At 42.2% G+C, this 20,173-nt stretch overlaps 1 protein-coding gene across 1 annotated transcript; it reads left to right on the forward strand.

Moving 5' to 3' along the window:
* The first annotated feature begins 2,716 nt into the window (after nucleotides 1–2,716).
* Nucleotides 2,717–18,853, forward strand: LOC136556480 (protein mono-ADP-ribosyltransferase PARP12-like). Its single transcript, XM_066549720.1, has 12 exons — nucleotides 2,717–3,039; nucleotides 4,054–4,189; nucleotides 6,423–6,717; nucleotides 7,705–7,803; nucleotides 9,671–9,794; nucleotides 10,467–10,662; nucleotides 11,147–11,267; nucleotides 12,556–12,652; nucleotides 13,519–13,597; nucleotides 14,745–14,875; nucleotides 15,513–15,664; nucleotides 16,581–18,853. Exons 1-12 carry the CDS (start codon nucleotides 2,726–2,728, stop codon nucleotides 16,847–16,849), a joined length of 2,013 nt encoding a protein of 670 aa, XP_066405817.1. The 5' UTR covers nucleotides 2,717–2,725; the 3' UTR covers nucleotides 16,850–18,853.
* Nucleotides 18,854–20,173: the final 1,320 nt, after the last annotated feature.

Here is a 20,173-nt window from a genome sequence, read left to right on the forward strand (position 1 = left end):
CACAGGTGGGGAAGTTCTATCAAATCAAAGGGGTACTTTTATTCTTCCTGAGGAACATGTCACAAAATAAACTACAAGAAACTTGTGTGAGAAAGAATAAGCTATGATTTATTTTGGGCATGAATTCAGGCATGGGAAGGTGCTGTAATTCAAAGGCATCTCTGCAAACCTTCTCTCTGCATCAATCATTGCTTGTTTTCATATTTCTACTTTTGTTCTCCATGAGAAAGACACAGAATGATAGAGCCTCAAAAAACTCACTCAGGAGTTCCTGCAAAGCAGGAACAGCTATGTGAACTTCCCTGTAATACACACACCAACACTTTGGAATTAATTTGCTGTAAAGCTACCTGAAAACACCCCTCCAACCCTGATCTTACACTGCTCTTCTTTCTCTCTATATAATGTTGACATTGGTGTAATCATTCATATCAATTTTATCATTAAAAAATTTTATTTCTGCCAAATGAATGGGGTTTTTCAGATGCATGAGGAAAAAAAGTGTGAAAGGCAGTTGAAACAGCTACCTGGACAGCACAGTGATACAGGGACAGATCTTTAAGATGTAAAAAGTTGGGAGCTGGTTCAATAGGATGGATTTTGGGTCAGAAAAAGTAAATGAATGCTGGGGAGAATGAGAGTTATCAAGTACAATGCTGCTTCAACGTTTTTTATGCTAAAGGGTTCCCTGAGTTTTGGTTCAGTCAAGACATTTCCTACTGATGGGGCAGTATACAGCTATCCAATAATAATAATTTGAGATCATTAGACAAAACACCAAAATTAGGAAACTTCCACTCTTATTCTCTTTCAGTGATGAAAAAGCTGGATTTGGGTTTGGACCAGATGAGCTCCTATGGCCTCTTTCCACCTCAGCTGTTCTGTGATACTGTGAATCACTGCCAGTGCTGTGTGATCTCTCTTTTTGAATTGCCTTACCACCAGGTGACCATCAATGACAAATGTTGCCATCTGCAGGTCTGCCCCTCAAGTAAAGACTGTCCTTAGGAAGAAAGGATGACAGTCCAAGCTATGGAATTATTTCCATAGAACAAGTGACACTCCAGCCTCTCATGTTGTCTCCTAAACTGTAAAAAACTCCAATCACTTGTTTTTAATTTTTTAAAAAATTTAATAGTAATAAAATGGTTATAAAAATAGCAATATAATTAGAGTAATAAAAATTTGGACAATTAGGATTAGGACAATATGAGACAATAAAAACAAAGAGTTACAGACAGTCTGGGTACCTTTTTCTGGGCAAAATAAGCCTGAAAAAGGACACACGTTAACAGAGGATTAACCCTTAAAAGCAATAGCCTGTTGCATATTCATACACCTCGTACATGATGCATAAATTCCATTCAAACACAGGATTCTCTCTGGTCAGTGTCAGCTTCTTCCTCTGAACCCTAATGGTGTCTTCAGGGCTGAACAAGGCAGGAAGAACTTAGTTTCTTCTGATAACGGAGCAATAAATTATTTTTCTCTGAAAGATTTAGGTGTCCTGTGGCTGTTGTCTCGATGCAAGTCCTCTCTTTAAAAAAAGTATCTTACACAGCATAGTTTCTATTTCAACATTATGTTATACCCTAAAACTATATTTAACACACTACTTAAGAGAATTAATACAGCATAACTTTCTAACATAACACATATAATATTCATTTCAATATTTGCAAAAAGCCAATCATAAAATACGCATTTTTTCACATAAACATTTGCTGACAGCCTGTCACAGGCAAGCTACAGAGAGATCTCTATTAACCTGTACCTGTACCTTGACTGAATAGAGCTGTTTTTCCATTCAGTGCGCTTGTCTAGATTCTACTTTTTGTCATTTCCTTCCCGATCTCACAGGGCAAGCAGGAAGTAAGACGAGACAGTGGGAAAGGCACAACAGAACAGGACTGGCAAAAGAAGGAAGGAGGCAGGACTTTTGTTCACTGAGAGCCACCATCGGTCAGAGTCCCCATGCCTTCCACTGCTAGTCTGACTGAACTGATGGCACTTTGCATCATTGCTGTGCCGCCATTTAAAGTACGCTTCTGAGTGACGGTGATGCAGGAGTGCCAAAACGACCCAAACAAAGGCACTTAACTAAAAGATGGGCACCCTTCTGAAGAGTTTGTGAGTTCCTAGAGGGTGAGGACATTGATGGCCACACTGATGCCGTGGCTGCTGGGCAGGCAGAAGCCGTGGTGTACCACCGTGAGCACTGCAAGCAGGGCAGCTGTGTGTCCAGATGTGTGACCATGACCGAGCTTTTAATTTAGATATTGAAACGAAAGGAGTGTGAGAGCAGCCTTCACGATGTACCGTCAGAAAAGTGGCACAGGTCAGAAACCTTAAACTGAGATGTTTTTGACGGCAGAATTCAGACACCAGCCTTCTCTCTGTAACTCAAGGCAGTGAAGCTCCATTCACCTGGCTGATGCTTCATTCATCCCTGCGCCTGCTTTTTCCTACAGGAAATGTGTGACCTCCCAGCTACCATCCCTTTTCGGTGACATGTGATTGAGAACGGTCAATATAGTCTAAAAGTCAGGCGGAGGAGGGAGGCGAAGGGCCGTGCCCCGGCACGGCCGCCGGCTCACCCAGAGCAAACCACTCCCCTGCGGCGGCAGAGCCGACTCCGGGCCGAGGCGGCCCCGCTCCCTCTCGGGTTCTTTCACTTTCGTTTCCGTTTCCGTAGCTTTGCCGGGCGGGGCTTCCCGAGAAAGCCATGGCGCTGGCCATCCAGGCGCTGCGGGTGCTGTGCTCCAGCGGCGGCTGCCTGGAGCAGGGCGAGCTGCAGCGGCGGCTGCCGAGCCGGCCCTCAGCCGAGCAGCTGGCGGCCGTGCTGCGGGACGCGCAGCGCTTCACGCTGGTGCGGCGGCCCGGCCGGGCGGCGGCGGCGGAGGCCGAGGTGGCCGTGGTGGTGGCCACCAGCCCCGTGCGGCTGTGCCCGGAGCACGTCGCGGGCTGCCCGGGCCAGTGCGGGCAGCTGCACATCTGCAAGTACCACCTGAAGGGCTTCTGCCGCAACCAGCTGGCCAGGTGAGGGGCGAGGGGCGGCCGCCATGGCGGGGGGCTCGGTGTGCCCCTTCAGGGAAAGGAGCTCTCAGTAAAGACCTTTCCGCGTCGGAAATGCTCACTGCCCGTCCGCTTTTATTTATTTGTGTGTGTTGTTGCAAAGGAGGCAGACGCAGGCAGTGGTTTCACAGCTTTGGGTCGCAGCACTTCCTCCCCGGCTCATCACCCTGGCGCTCCCTGCCCCTGGGCAGGGCCGTGCCAGGGGACAGCTGAGGCCCCTCAGGTCCCTGTGCTGTGAGACCCTGGGGAATAAGCTAAACCTGAGTGTCCCCTCAGGTCCCTGTGCTGCAGAATTTAAACCATGATGAACTTTGTGGCACATCCCTGTGCTGTGAGACCCTGGGCAGTGTGCTAGAGCTGAGTGTCCCCTCAGGTCCCTGTGCTGTGCGACCCTGGGCAATGAGCTAGAGCTGAGTGTCCCCTCAGGTCCCTGTGCTGTGCGACCCTGGGCAATGAGATAGAGCTGAGTGTCCCCTCAGGTCCCTGTGCTGTGAGACCCTGGGCAATGAGCTAGAGCTGAGTGTCCCCTCAGGTCCCTGTGCTGTGCGACCCTGGGCAATGAGCTAGAGCTGAGTGTCCCCTCAGGTCCCTGTGCTGTGAGACCCTGGGCAATGAGCTAGAGCTGAGTGTCTCCACATGCCCCTGAGCTGTGGGACCCTGGTGGATGCACTCATCATCTGAGAGGGGGTGTTGCTCTGGAGCTTTGTTGGTTTTGTGGTTGTGAGCTGCAGGTCAAAAAAGTGCGGATATTGTCAGTGTGCACTGAGACTATAATGACTGTGAATCAGAAGTAGCATGGCAATTATCCTCAGTAATTATGTAATCTGCTTTGCAAATCACATAATGGCTTTATAGAGGAGCAATATGGATTTTTCTGAGCCTAGCTAATGTGGTGTGCTTTTCCAACTGTTCGGTGTAATGCCCGTGGGGTGTCAAAATAATGCCAGTCATTTTGATCGTGGGTTTTTTGAGTTCTAGGAAGGGATGCAGGTTTATTCACAGCTTCCACTCAGACCACAATCTCCGTGTTCTAAAGCAATATGGACTTGAGAATTTAAACCATGATGAACTTTGCCAGCTTCTGCTTCAAAATGACCCTTCCCTCTTACCAGAGGTGAGTATTACTGTAACAGCTTCTCAGTCTTGTGTTTCAGTGAGCATTACAATGTGGATGAGGCTTGACAGAGATGGAGATACTGGGGGTCAATTTAGTTAGCTTAATGCAAATCTAAAAATCTGCATCCTCTGTTCTCACCTGTGGTGGGTTGACCCTGGCTGGCAGCTAAGCTCTTGAACAGTCCCTCACCCACTCCTCACTCCCGTCACAAGCAGAGGAGGTGAGCATTAACAAGAAGAACTAAAGTGGCAAAACCTGTGAATGGAGATAAAGACAGTGTTGAAAGGGGAGGAAGGCAGGGAGAAGTGTTGCAAGACATTTCTGCTTCACCACCTCAAAGCAGACTGATGCCCAGTAAGTCTCTGAGCAAGTGCTACCTTGGAAGAAGGACCTATCTCCCCTTTCTTTCACCTTCCCTCTGTCCCCTTCTCCACTATTATTAATTTTTTTAGAGAATGACATTATGTGGCATGGAATATCCCTTTGTCCAGTTTGCACTATTTCCAAGTTTTTGCTGGAATAAAGTTAATTTTCTTTCTAGTAGCTGGTACAATGCTGTGTTTTGCATTCAGGGTGAGAACAATGTTGATAACATGCTGTAGTTTTTGCTGAGCAGTGCTTGCTCTAAGTCAAGGACTTTTCAGCTTTTCATACTGCCCTGCTAGCCTGTAGACTCAGAGTGCACAAGAAGCTGGGAGGGAATGCAGCCAAGACAGCTGCCCCAAACTGGACAAAAGGATACTGCTTACCATATGACATCATTCTGAACAGTGGAGTGGGGAGGAGGTGGCCCAGGGGTGGTGCCACACTGGTGGGGACTGGCTGGGCTTTGGTCAGTGAGTGGTGAGCAGTTGCATTGTGCATCGCTTGTTTTGTCTGCTCTTTTATCATCATTATTATTTCCTCTTCTTTTTATGCCATATTAAACTGTGTTTATCTCAGCCCTGGAGGGAGTGAGTGAGAGGCTGTGTGGTGTTTATCTGTTCTGGGTTCAGCTGAGATAGAGTTAATTTTCTTACTGGTGTCATAAACAGGGCTGTGTTTTGGATTTAATATGAAAATCACGTTGGCAACCCACTGAGTGCTTGCCTTCAGCCAAGGCCTTTTCAGCTTCCCCTGCTCTTCTGCCAGTGAGGAGGGGCACAAGGAGCCAGGAGGGAGCATGGCCAGGACAGCTGACCCAAACAGACCAAAAAGTTGTGTTATCAACACTGTTTTGGTCACAAACCCAAAACACAGTGTGGTATGGTCTGCTATGAAAAAAGTTAACTACATCCCTGTCGGAGCTCAGTGCATCCCTCCGGGTGTCCAGAGTTGCTGAGGACCCCGCCGGGGGGCTCAGAGACCCTGGCATGCAGCCCAGAACACCTGGGGATTTGATTATGACCCCTGGAGCAAGTTACCAGCTTTGTGTGAGGACCTGAAAGTCACACAGGTTTGAATAGTATAATAATGAAATTATCATGGGGTGAAAATGTAGATTTTAGGATTTTTGGTATGGGGGTTATGGGGACAAGATGGAGGAACTTGGGTGTGTCTAGCCTTTCTTCTTCTTCTTCTTCCTGTTCTCCATTTTCTGCAGTGGTGTTGGCACTTTGGGATTGGTTTAGAGTAGAAGTGCACTGTCTAACATAGGTGATAGGTATTGGGAATTAAGTGTAAATATGTTATATGTAGTTTGTGGTATAAAAGGACAACACCGCCTCGGGGGCGGTCAGAGTGCCTGTGGCTGCCCTGCAGAGCAGATTTCAGCTGGGCAGGAAGAAAATTTTATAGATAAGCATTGATAAACAACCTCAAGACCGAAAAGTGAAGAGTCCAGACTCGTTCTTCAGTTGCGCGGGCCGAAGCAGAGACATCCTACGCATCTCGGGGCAACAATTAACAACCATCTACCCAAGACATCCCAGCCAGATTCAGTACCTCTTACCATCAAGTTGGGGTCAAAAAACCTCCAAAACAAGAAAATTAGAAGTGTGATTTAGCACTAAATCTCATCTTGAGATTGTCTGTAAGAATGTTGTCTTTTGAAAGATCTTTCTAAACATTAGCAGGGCAAAGGAAAAGCTATCAAGTAATCATTTGGAAAAAAAAAAGAAGAAATGTTTCTTTCAAAAGCAAATGTATGCACATTGTAGCCATAAAAAACCTAAAAATCATGGATTCAAACAGTCTAAATGAGCACATTGTACTTTGGCGTTTAAATTCTTTTTTTCTTCTCCTTCCCAAGGTCTGCTTGCATTATAACAAAGGCGATGGACCTCATGGATCTTGTTCCTTTAAAACATCCTGTACCAAACTTCATGTTTGCCAGTACTTTTTGCGGGGTCAGTGCAGATTTGGCAGCAGCTGCAAACGGTCCCATGACTTACTAAATCCAGAATGTTTTGAGAAACTGGAGAAACAGGGGATGAGCTCAGATATTATCAAGAAACTACCTTCCACTTATAGAAACATGTATGACATAAAAAATGGCAACAGAAACATGTATGACATAGAAGATGCCAAATCTTCACCATGCAAAGGTAAATAATATCATCTTTTGAATACATCAGAAGAGTCATGGTAGTGAATTTAATGTTTTCACTGGTATCATTAAGAAAACTGAATTTACATATTGATTTGTGTACAAGGACGGACCTTGTACCTATCTCATTGACAGAGATCTTTGTCTTGACAAGTGAAGTGAAGAGAGGTTCCTAAGAAATAGAGTGCTGGTGTTTATAAAAATCTCAGGCTTGGGGTTAAATAAGTGTAACAGAACTGGAAGTAGGGAGCTCTATAATTTTGGACTTTTTTAGGTAAAATACGTAAAGGTAGAGACCTGTTTAAGAATAGGAGTGGTGGTTGTCTGATTATAAACTATTTAATTGTTTTTCTTTAATGCAGCGATTAATTCTGGCACAAGAATTCACAAACACTATCCTAGTGATTTCTTGGAAGTGATAATATAATATTTTGTTTGCACTTTTCTTTTGAAGTTCTTTAGAATTGTAATTTAAGTATGGTTTAGAAGGGGGAAAAAAGGATAACATAATGGAGAATTCTAGTGTGTATGCTCATCTCTGCTGTTCTGCCTGCAGTTCCTTCTTCCTTTCCGTAATGTGCTTTAATTTACAGAAGTATCAGATTTTGAAACTTTGTATTTTATGGCTGCCAGTGTGACCAGCTGTGGAATGCACATTTAACTCAAGTTAAATGTGGAATGCACATTTAACTCAAGTCCATGTGGAAGTATAAAGGCATTGGATTCTATTCTCGTTTTGTGGGGATAGCTAAAATCTGTGTCTGAGGAATTCAGCAGTTACAGGGAAATCAAGTTCAGAAAGGATGGATACAAGGAGGGGACTTTTGAGTATACATATTTATCAAAGGCTTCCTTGTCTTTCTGGGGCAGAGTGCAGTTAGGTGGTTACAAACATTGCCTTTAGGCTTCTTCCCTAGGGATAGGAGCACTTTTAAGAGGCATTGTTGATCTGAAGTGTGTTAATAGTTACAATTCCTCCTTCTAGATGGAAAACCCAGCACTAGACGGAATTCCTCAACTTCAAAGGAGGACGAATCAGAACAGATATGTTTACATCATCTGTACAGAAGTTGTGGCTTTAAAGGTAGGTTGTCTCGAGTATCAGTGCACACTGTGTCAAGTCCAGCCTATTTTTCTGTTGTCATAAAGAGGAAATGATACACATCTTTCACAGAAAGGGGAAACTTTCTGTGAGTTTCTGCTTATGTGTAGTTAAATCTCACTGCTGTAGGAAAGTGTCTTGACTGCTGCAGGAAAGCATTTGACCTGGCACACCAAACAAAGGAGATGTTTTGTTTTGCTTGTGCTGAAGATTGGCTACTCCACCTGTGTTTACCTAAGGGATTGCAGAATGATAAGAGTCACATTTCCAAACAGGAAAGATATGAAAGATACTCTGAATTCTACATTTTTTCTTCTGGTATTCTTCTGTTCCATCTGTCTTAGCTGTTTCCCTTTCAAAATGTTCCAAGGTGTCCAGGAGCAAGGCTGCTTTGCCAGGTTTCTGTTGATTTTTTGTCATCCTTTTTTTTCTTGATGTTCTTGACCTGTGTACTGAATGCCTCCTCGTAGGAAGGTGTGGTGCAATTTCTCCTTGACTTTCCCTGGAGTTAAGTTTCCTTTTGTTCTGTGGAAATTGCCCTGGGGTTTATGCACACGTGCACTGGTGATGTCACCCTCACTCCCGTTGAGGAGTGACTGCCCACTGACACTTTGAACCCTTGTAACATTTGTGATACCTGGCTCACTGCTACCGTTGCTCTTCTTTGTGGGACCAGGATCTCTTGGAGAATTACTGAAGGGCAAAGGACTTTGAGACTAAAGGAATGATGTCTGTGTGTTTATCAAAGGAGGTGATGATGGTTAACTTGCTTGTGTTGGAAGGTGCGGGACCTAGACATGGTGTAAATAATATGGAATAAGTGGTGGATACATCCCTGCTTTCAGCTGGGACAGAGTTAATTTTCTTCCTAGAAGGCAGTACAGTGCTGTGCTTTGGATTTAGCATGAGAATAACATTGGTAGCACACTGATGCTTTAGTTGTTGCTAAGTAGTGCTTACCCAAAGTCAAGAATTTTTCAGCTGCCCGTGTGTTGCCAATGAGGAGGTGCACAGGAAGCTGGGAAGGAGCATGGCCAGGACAGCTGACCTGAACTTGTGAAAGGGCTATTCCATACCATTAGAACATCATGCTCAGCCTATAAACTGTGGGAGTTGGCTGGGAGGGGCTGATTGCTGCTTGGGAAGGGGCTGGGCATCAGTCAGTGGGTGGTGAGCAATCATAGTGTGCATCACTTGTGTTTCTTGGGCTTTATTTCTCTCTCACTTTTTGTTAGCTTCCTTATAGATATACACGAGTGTATGTATATATACTTGTGCTTGCTATATTGTATTTTGTTTCAGTTACTAAACTGTTCTGACTTCAGCCCACAGATTAACCTTTTTCCTGTTCTCCCCATCTCACTGAAAGAAATGGAAGTGGCTGTGTTGTACTTAGTTACCATCTGAAATTAAACAGTGACAGTCCTTCTCCTATCTTACAACTAAGCACTGCTGGGCTTTGGTTTTTTCCTCAGTCATACCACTTTGTGATTTACTGGTTAATCATAAATACACTTTATTTTCTATTTATTAAATAATAGCCTTGTAGGAGCCTGTGATCATTTTTTGTCTCTTTGAGAATGATCTGCACAATTTTAATGTGCAAAGAGAGTCTAGTACGTACAGAAACTGAACTTCTACCTAAGCCCAAAAATTCAAGTGTTACTTGCTTATGCTGAAAATTTTTGAACTATTGCTTGTAATGGTGCCACTTTCCTAGCTATCCCTTTGATGATTTCACCAGCTGGGTACACAGCCCTGAAATGTTGGAGTTCTCTCATAGCCTGTCAAAATAATGCATCTCCTACTTCTCTTTTTTTTTTTTTTTTTTTTTTTTAAACTTTTACAGAAAAGTGTATCAGAAGCCATTTTCACTTGCCATATAGATGGCAGTACTCTGAGGGTAATACCTGGAAGGACTTCAGGAATATGGAAGAAATTGAAGATGCATATTGTGACCCAAAAAACGTCAGGTATAAACTCTTATAAAAATTTATGTTTGGAGTTTGCTGTATTGTACCAGATCCTTAGTGGCTATAAATTACTGCAATTCTAATGTAGTCATTGCATAAGTATCTTTATTTGGCATTTTTCTACTGACCTCACTTTGCATGAGATTTGCCCCCTTCTTGGGAGCAGAGCATGTGAAGAATATGGAAATACCTTTCAGAGTTTGGAACTGGTTATATAGCATAAAGAGAGTATTGGAAAGGGCTCATCCCAGTATGCCACATCCCATGCTGGAAAATCCTCTTATGTTACAGGCTCTTTGAAGCCCGTCTTAAGTTATGTCAGTGTTCTCTTTAGAATACAGCTGGTCAGCAAGAAGAAGGCAGTGCCTGTTTTCCAATGTTTCTCTTCATTCCATGTAACTCACTAATTTAGGAGTGGGTTATGATCATTGCCCACAGACCCAATGTGGGACATAGTACTGTAATGCAAAATATGTACAAACAGGAAACAGAGCTAGCATACAGAGTTGTGAAAAGTGCAGGGTGCAAAGCACACATTGTAGTGAAGAGTGCACCTTTGTGTTCTGCTTTTGGGTGAGATTGACTTAATTTGCAAATTAGTAGTGGGCTTGTGAATCTATGAGTAAAGCTTCACAAACAGTTCTGATTTTTTTTGCCTCCTTTTTTTTATAGATTTGATTCTGCTTTTACTGAAGAGTTCCTTTTCCCGTTCAGTATCTGTTTTCATTACATGTGCAGTGGGTTGAAAAAAGTCAGACGTCTTTCTACAGCCTCCTCTGTGACCAAACCCCCTCACTTCATCCTTACAACAGAATGGATCTGGTACTGGAAAGATGAATATGGCACATGGCAGGAGTATGGAAAAGAAGTAAGTGTGGAGAAATGGAGAGGCTCATAACGCTGTGTGACAAGTGCAGAACTACTGAAAAGTGCACAGTGCTTATATCCTCCCCTTCTCTTGTCTCCCTCTTCCTCTCACTTATACTGTGCAGATGGACATCAAAGGCCTAATGGGGTCTTTTCCCTGTGATTTTGATTGGTTCTGGTGGGGGACTGATCACTGGTGTCACAAATATTATCAGATAACTGTTCAGTGAGGCGTGTCAGATAGGATCAGAGTAATAATACATGTTTTCCATTGCTTCTGAAAAAAGCCCCTTTCTCTGACATTCCAGTAGTACTCTGCCATCTTGCTTGGTCTAGTTGGTGAATGTCTCACTCTAAATCAAGGATTTCTCATATGCTGATATATCCTGCAGCCAACATACATACAAGAGTTGTTGGTTTTTAGACTTGCTTGTCTATAACAGACCAGGAGAAACTTTTTTTTCTCTCTATTTTTGGCATGACAGAATGATCTTCATGCAGCTGCTACTGTCTGCAGTGATGACCTGGAGAAAGCTTATTTGGCTGAAAGTTCTCCAAAGATGACCTTCAAAGCTGGAAGACATGAATATGAAATAAATTTTGTGTGTAGGTTGCATTTGTTTTGTTTTTCTGTTTTGTCCTTCCCTCCCAGATATCTTGTGGTTCTGAATTACCTCATTACAGGAGATAGAAGAGAGAAATTTGTACTTTGAATTGCAATGCTTACAGAGACAGAGTTTCTATCAAAGTTCTCAGGATAAGAGCTGTTCACATAAGCAGAGTAGCATTCTGTTCTTTCAAAGCTTTTATTCTTGAGGAGTTCTTGTGCTAGGTTTCAAAATGTCTGCCAGAAAGTCCCAAGTATGACACTGATGCTGGCACCAACACAAATGGTGAGGAACTTCTAGAAGACTTGACAAGCCAGCTTCTGCTCTACTTTAATCACTGGTTTGCAGAAAAAAAAAAACACTTGGACAAGGTGTAGGATCCAGACAATCCTTAGCATTGCAAGAGTTTTGCACATATTTTCTTTTCATCCTGTCTGGAAAGGCTGAGAAAATACCTTTACTATGTCAAGGTAGGAAGAAGTGTTTCCCAAGAGTTCAGGAAATATAAGCCACTTGTGATGGCACTGTCCTCTCTGAGATGTTGCTTTTCCTGGCATCCTTTTCAAAAATTATGTATAGCAGTGATGAGAATCAGCCTGCCTGGACTGTCAGTTTGGTGTAGTTGTCTTTGATTCAGCTTTTCATTACTATCTCATTCTGCATAAAAAAAGCCAAACACGAAAACCCCAAACCAAAAAACCAGAAAGGACATATGTGTTGTTTGTGATTCAATCAACAGCAATGCTGGGAAATCTTGGCCAGCTTAGAAGTGAAAATTGCATCGTGAATCAATCCCTTTTCTAAGGTTTGGACTTTTTTAGTAACTTAGGCAAATATATGCAGTGTCGATGTCTTTCAGAAGTTAATTTCTAGGCTTGGTGGTGTCAAGAGGTTTTTTTGTTTGTTTTCCTGTGTATCTTGCTCTGAAGATGAGGCCTTATTGTCCTGGCTGGCACTGACTTAATTGTTAGTATGATGTCACACTAGCTGCAGAGTTTCCAAGATCCAGAAGGAATGCCTCTAAAATTCAGGTTGCTGTGACTCATTTCTCTTGGTGGTCAATAAAAATAAATGGTCTGTGATAGATGTTGGGTTGTGTTTACAGGGTTTGAAATCTACAACTAAGTGTAGGAAAAAAGTATCTTGGTTGCAAAATGAGGAGGGAGCCTTTTTGTCCATGTTTTTGACAAAACAACTTGGTGACAAATGTGGCTGTAGTGTGAAGGCTTTCAAAAACATCTTTGATTGTTCATGGGATTTTGTTTGTTTTTTTTTTTTTTCCCCAGCCATGATGCAGAAAAACCTTCGCTACAAAACAGAGAGGAAGGTTTGCAGAAGACCTAAATTTGTCTCTCAGGCAGAGGTGGAAAAGACAAAAGCCAGGTAAACCTAACTGCTCATTCTGAGGTGGTGGGTTTAGTGCTTTGTGAATGCTGAATACTCCATGGGTGCAAGTAGAGTGAAGAAGGCAATTGTGAAAGACATGGAGAGGGAAAGGGACATACCTTTCCTACAACCATGTCTGGCCAGGGCCATGTTGCAGCCTGGCCAGCAGTTTTCAATCAACTCAGGAACCTCTGTGGTGAAGAAAATTTGGGCTTGGCCACAGGAAGTGTGGAAAGGTAGGAAATAATTCAACATGTAGCAGTGTGTTTATGTGTACTAGCTCTTTCTGAGATGAATAATTTTCAAAGCTAAGTGCAAGTTCAGAAAAATATTTTTGAGAGCAGCCAGACAATCTGAAAGGAAAGCAGTAGTTGTTACAGGTAGAGCAAATGCTGGGAGCCTGCAAGGAGATAGAGTTGCATGTAACAGCCAATTTTTGCACATTCCCTTGCAACACTGAAAAGAGCAGCTAAACACACTAATTAAAATTTGGGTGTAAGTACAGGGGAGGGCTCTATCTATCCTGCTTCAGTCATACTGATGTGATACTGAATGCAGTAGTGTAGTAGAGCTTTTATATATACATTCAACTCTGCAAGAGAAATCCTTATGTGTTTAGTTTAGAGTATATATTTCCTTTTTTTTCATTTGGCATCTTGCTTGCTGACCTAAGTCTTGACACGATGACTTGGAACAAATACTTTCATGTGCAGAACAGAAATGACAGTTTTGAAATATTTTTTAATATTTTCAGTTGCCTATATTCTCCCTAAGCTTGACAAAAATGTTTAGTATAATATGTACATAAAATGTCATGTTTAGTTTTATTTTAATTGTCTATTTGTAATGTCTATCATCTACAGGGGCGTTAAACATACAGAAGGGTTTAAGAACATTCCAGCTCACTGGGACACATCTGCCCTGCCTGAACTCGGATTCAAGGTTTGGAGCTTTTTAGTTTTTCTTTCTGTCAGTTTTGTCATGTAAGGTTTGTTCCATCACAAGTTCAGTGTTTCTATGTAGCATAATACAGAGGTATTGGTAAATTTAAACTTGATACCTCACTGGGCAGAGACCTGGAGGTGAAACTAGACCCAGATTTAAACAAACGGTGGCAGTAAAACTGTGGCAGCAGAGACTTCCATTGCTACTATTAATCCCTTGGCTTGTCAAATTTGCTGTGTTAACAAGACTGGTACTGGTGCCCAAAATACACCATTTTGAAGTCCCAACAGGTGCTGAAAGCATCACAGAGGTAAATGATGCCTCTGAACTTCAGAGTAGCCCTTCCCTTAGCTGTAGGCTGTTGTATGAGGCTGAAACTGGGGGAGTTCACAGAATGGTTGGGCTTGGAAGGGGGACCTCTGGAGACCACAGAAACCAACTCCCCTGCTAAAGCAGGTTCACCCAGAGGAGGTCACACAGGATTGTGTCCAGGTAGGTTTGGAATATCTCCAGAGAGACTCCACAAGCTCTCATGGCAGCTTGTTCAGGATAGGATCTTTTATTATTACATTTACTATTATATTATTCATTCCAGTGAAGTAAACTTCTTTACCCTTGTAACACACCTAGTTAATATATGTGTGGCATACTTTCTCTGACTTCCTCTCTGCTTCCACCAGCTCCTCTGTCAACTCTAATAACTGTGCCTACAGAAAAGGTATTATCTGATGCTCAAAAATCACTAACTTGCAAAATGCAAATCCTCAACAAGTTGTCACTAAGAAACAAGACTAACATTGACATTTTTTATGTTCCTACAAAAATATGCAAGTAAGCTTTGCATGCTATCAGAACTGTCATGTAAGGAACTGATTTTTAGTAGTGTGACCATGTTTCTCCCTAAAATTGTTCGACTAAGGCCTTTCCAATTGATTTAGAAACACAACAGGCAGTGAGTGCAGTTTGTGTTCACTGGCTGTCAGGAGTATAAAGTAAAAAGATTCTCTGGTTTTCTGCAACATAAATTCTCAATTCCTTATTTATGTGCTCATTTCTGCTATGTATTTAGATACTGTTTGATGCATGCAATATATCTGGACCCACAAAAGCATGCAAAAGTAACTTTTCAAACTTTTCCTTGCAGCTGATTGAGCTTGACTGTTCTTCTGAAGAATACAAGAAAGTCAAAGTGGACTTTCAGCGCACAATGCCCAAAGCAGCTATTAAAAAGATTTGCAGAGTTCAGAACCCATCCCTCTGGGAACTGTATCAATGGTAAGTGTAGAACACTGCCCTGGTGTGTATGCATGATGTTTGTTGTTTCTGCAGTTAGCTGTATGTGCTGTGCTAAAGATAGAACATGCATTCCTGAAATGCCTCTGCTACCACTCTCCCACTGAAATACCTACCTAGTATCAACATTTAGATAAAGAGGTATCAACAAACCCAAAGCTCAGTCAAGACACAGAGCTTAGAACAGTCAGATTCAGGGCTGTGTGGGAGAAATCCTTGCTCCTGACTTCTGCCAGGCCTGTGTCCATGACAGCTTCCTTCCAGTGAATCCTTGAAGCAAAACACATTTAGCACAGTGTTTTGCAGCTGGTCAAAACTGAAACAGCCTTCAAAATTAAATTCAAAACTCATGGAGGGCAAGCCTTAATAGAAACTCCTGTGTTCAGGGAAAAAAAAAATAACACTGAGATTCCTCCCTCTCTCTTCAAAGGCAGTGAAGGAAAGAAAGCATTTGTAGTAAAGCATTTATGTATAATGTGAAAGCATGTTTATATGCCCAAATTAGGCATTACTGTAAAGATTCTCAGAATATACTCTGTGTAAAATTGTTTCTGAGTGGCTGTGGGAACCTGTGGGGACAGCCACTGTGGAACTGCGAAGATTCTGCTTCTCATTGCAGGCAGAAGGACCTAATGCAGAAGAGCAATGGTGGAAAGGCTGCAGATGAGCGATTTTTATTTCATGGGACCAATAAAAAAGACATTGATGCCATCTGCCAGCAAAACTTTGACTGGAGAATCTGCGGCCTTCATGGGACAGTCTATGGCAAAGGTTGTTTTTCAGCTCTTTCAGTAATCCTAGACTTGCTAAAAATTCTCAGTACTCACTGCAGAGGGGTAAAGTTTACAAGATGGTGCTTGGCCAGTCCTGGGCTTCTCTATGTTGTGATGTGGGCAACAGAGCTGAGTTTCATTTGGGTCATTTGGAGCTAAGGCACTCTAAAAGGCCTTGGCCTCTGCTCTCCTAAGTACTTGCAAGAAAAGACAGACTTAGAAGAGGTCAGTTGTAGGGATGGTTTCTGCTAGACTCCAGGCTTACTGCTGTTCCAGTTTCTCCCAACTCCTACAGAAAAGCAGCCTGGGTTTTTTTTGTTGGTTTGTTTTGATTGTTTTGGGTTTTTTTTGTTTTTATTTTCTTTCCTCCAAGAATCTAAATGCCTTTCTGGTTACAGGTTTTTTGCCTTGTTAGCAGATTATAGCCTTCTATTTGTCCTGTGTACAGGAATTAGCAGCACGTCAAGTGGAATAGCTGAGACAGGCTGACTGGCTGACTACACACCTTTCTGCTGGAATACTTTGTAACTCTCAGAAATCTTAGAGAATCACAGTGTATTTTGAGCATGGAAGGGACCCAAAAGATCATCAAGTCCAGCTGTGCTGATGAATATTAGTAGCCTCTGCCAGGAGAGGAAATGTGATAGTGGGGGAGGTGGACATCTAGGGTCAGGAGGAAATCTTTTAGAAGATTATAACATTTTAAACATTGGTTTTTAATATGTGTGCTGTGAAAACTAAAAAGTGCATAGTGGTTGTTTCCACTAAGAGGGACATAGAGGACAAGTGAAGGCTTTGGAAAGGCAGTTCATGAATTGCTTAATGGATTTGTTTATTAATTCACTTTCACTAGTATCACTTTGTTCCTGCTGTTTTAGTGTCTTATAAACTCTGTCTTGGTGTCTCTTCTGCAGGCAGCTATTTTGCAAGGGATGCATCTTATTCTGACAACTACTGTGGGGCAGACTCAAACACCAAGACCATGTTCCTGGCTCGAGTGCTGGTGGGGGAGTTCACTCTTGGTAGTTCTCATTATGTTCGGCCTCCCATGAAGGACAACCAAAAATTCTATGACAGTTGTGTGAATAACTCCTCAAACCCTTCTATCTTTGTCATCTTTGAGAAGCAGCAGATTTATCCAGAGTATCTCATAGAATACCAGGCATCAGCAAGACTTCTATAGCAGCAAAACCTGTCATCCTTATGTTTTAACTGGTTTAAACAGTTTCTTAGTTTTGGCTTGAGAGAGAAAAATTGATTTTGAAGAAGCTGTGTGATCAGATAGGTGAGTGTTCAGAAACATTTTTTCTCTGTCTTTTCTGTGTAATAGAAAACAAGGCATAAAAAGACATAGAGGATGTTTTAGAATTCCTAAAATCCTGTTTTTGTATCCTATTTGTAGCAGCTTTCACATTACCCTACATTATGGGAGCCTTTCATAAATTTAGTAGAAGAAATTGCTAATGGTTGTAGCATGAGGATTGGCCATGACTGCCAAGTTTAAACAGTTTTGAATTATTGTTTCAGGATAGATCTTTACATGTGCTCATTGGTCAGAGGTGCTATCCCTCTACCTGTTTATCTTTTAACTCAAAACTGGATAAAATACAGTTTTTTAGTAATCTATCTCCTGTAACAGTAGACATTCAGGTGTTTGCAACTGTGATTGTGCAATCTCTGTGCTCAACTCCTTACATAAATTCATAGTAGCACTCTTCTTTTTGTGTCCTTACTTAATCTGCACCAACAAACCCTCAAAAATTAAACTTGCTTGTTGAAAAAGAACAGAGACTTATTTTTACTTATTGAGTTTCTCATTTAAAACAATTACCAAAGATACAAGCATAACAGAGGTTGCTTGGTGCTGTGTGACTCGGATGATTTACTGTATCAAATAAATACTGTATTTCATGTCTGAGAACACAAGTTTTTCATGACTTTCACTGTGCCTACAAACACAAGAGTGCTGGCAGAGCAGTGGAGGAAGCAGAGGAGGCAACTCACACTGTTATTTAGTACCATATTTAGGAGGGAGATATACTGCTTGTCCTGCTTGATTATCAGTACCTTGTTTCTGTGGATGAACTTTATGGTTCCCTTAGAGCTGCTGAGAAGGATGGTGAGTGACTGTCTCTCATTAGGTGTTCTGCCTCTTTGAGTGCAGGAGAGGAGATTCACAGATTTCCTGTGTAACCCAGCTGTCATTGGACTTCTTTCAAGAAAAACATGCTTACCTAGGAAGTTGTCTTCAGCCATAGAGCTGAAACCTTTAAAAGCTGAAAATTAGGTTGAATATTTAATTATTCCTATCAGAAGAAGATAATAGTGTTGAGCAGTCAGCTTACATGTGTGCAATCAAAAAACTTGAGCTATCAAATATTTTTTTAAGATTAAAGTTGCTGATGCATAGATAGATACTTTATCATAAGAAATAATGTGCTAAAGTAGCTATAAGTTAGCTATACTGTGCTGCAGAAGCCTTAAGAAATACTTTCTATATGACCTAAAAAAGCTCATCTTCAGCTACATTCTGTATACTTCTTTTTAACTCATCTGGATGATGATTGACACGTGTTCACTGGGTAACTCTTTATTACTTCAGCAATGTGAGCCAGGACCTTGGCCAAGATTAGCTGGAGTAAGGCTGGGCAGACCCCTTTTTTTGTAAACTGCAAATCTAGCAGCATGATACATAAAGGAAAATATCTCCTATTTGTGTTTAATCCCAGTGAAACACAGAATAGGGACAGGCAAATTTGCTGTATTATTTCTTTTGAAAGATTTGTGATGGAGCATAAATGATAGATCTAATGTCAGCAAATGAGCTTGTCAGCAAATAGTACATTCCTTGAGGAGGATAACAGTTATGGAGGAAAGATTTCCTGTCTGTGCAGAATAAGGCTTTTCTGCCAAAACAAAAACCATGTTCATCTACATGTTAATGGCAAATGAGAATACTGGTCGTAGGAATTTCTTCCTCTGAACATAAGCAGAATTTCAGGTAAGAACTAGGATAGCTAAAGTCATGTTAATCTTCTGCCAGAAAATTGAAACAAACATTCTTTTTCAGGCAAAAAGTTGAAATATTTTTATTGCTATTTTTTATTGTATTTTTAAAACCTCTAACTTGATTCTTGTATGTGTATGAGTGTAAGTAAAACAGAGAATAAAATGCCTGGTTGTTGTACTTTGTCATCTGTTATTTCTCCATTATCACAGAAAAGTAGCCATGTTATCCACTTTTGAAACTGCAGGGGTAACATTCTTGTGTATGGTAAATTAAACAGGTACTCAAGCCAGTAAATTTCTTCTGATGGTTTTCTCTCTTTCAATACTGAAATCACAATATTTCAATACACTTGTGAGTTTAGAGGTTGTTGTTAAGCAGTAGGAGTCCCTCTACAGCTGTTTGGGTTGTATTTGGAAACGAGCACATTAAAGAGATGTTTGCATTAAATGCAAACTTCAGGCAAAAAGTAACATTGATCCTCTTTTTCTGAGTGAGGAGTATCTCTTTTGGCTACTTAAGCCACTGAGCAGGAAGAGTGCAGTAATCTGTCACTCACTCCTACACCATGTGAGGAGAAAGGTAAGCTGTGAAGGTTGTTTCCTTTTTCGGTACCAGGTCCATCCTGGCAAGGCAGACGGCACAGCCAGCAGAAGCCAAACAGCTTTGCTGTGCCAGCAGTGGGGTGTGGAGCACGGGCGTTTATGAACCCTCATCCTCCACCTGCTGTGCTGGAGAGGGGCCTGGCAGCCAGCCAAAGGCAGTTCACTGCACCCTTTCATGAGGGGTACCTGGAGCCAGGTTGGTCTTGATTTTCTGACTGGATTTTATGATATGTGGGTGCCAAAATCCTAAGTGTTGGCAGCAAGGGAGTGGCAGTATCTGGTTTGGATACCTGCAGCCTGGCAGAGTAGGGGCCGGTGGGTGAGACGAACTTGGGTGGCAGATAGCAGGTGCTGTGGCTGGGCTTGGAGAATGAGTTTTGCTTCTAGGAACCAGTGCCCTTAGGGCCAGAGGGCAAGTGGGAATTGCAGAAATGCTGCTTAACTTGGAGTTCTTCCAGCAGAAGATCCGGGTGGGATGGCTGTTACATGGGCAGCACAACTGCTGCTTCCCTGTTTGTCCAAGGATAGACTTCATGGCCTCTGTAGCTCCATTGCACTTCTTGCTTCAGGCCCATCACAATGTCATCTCTGCATGCAGAAATCCTAGCAACTGAGGGAATACTCCCTCCTTGAAAGTAGCCACAGCCCCCTGCAGTGCAGGGAGAAAAACATCTTAGAAACATGAGATTTTTCAAGGTCAGAAGAAAGTGAGTGGGGCCAGTATAAACCAAGCAGTGACAGACAGTTTATAAATCAGCTTTAAATTCTTTTACCCTGGTTTCTGCTGTAAACACGTGGAAGAGTCTGGTATCAGGTGAAGCTATGTCCAGGATGATTAACAAAGGGAAATGAGGTGATCATTGCCTGAAGTATCTCACACAGAGAGGAAATTCTG

Source organism: Molothrus aeneus, chromosome 5 (genome assembly GCF_037042795.1).
Source record: "Molothrus aeneus isolate 106 chromosome 5, BPBGC_Maene_1.0, whole genome shotgun sequence".
NCBI classification, from domain to species: Eukaryota; Metazoa; Chordata; class Aves; order Passeriformes; family Icteridae; genus Molothrus; species Molothrus aeneus.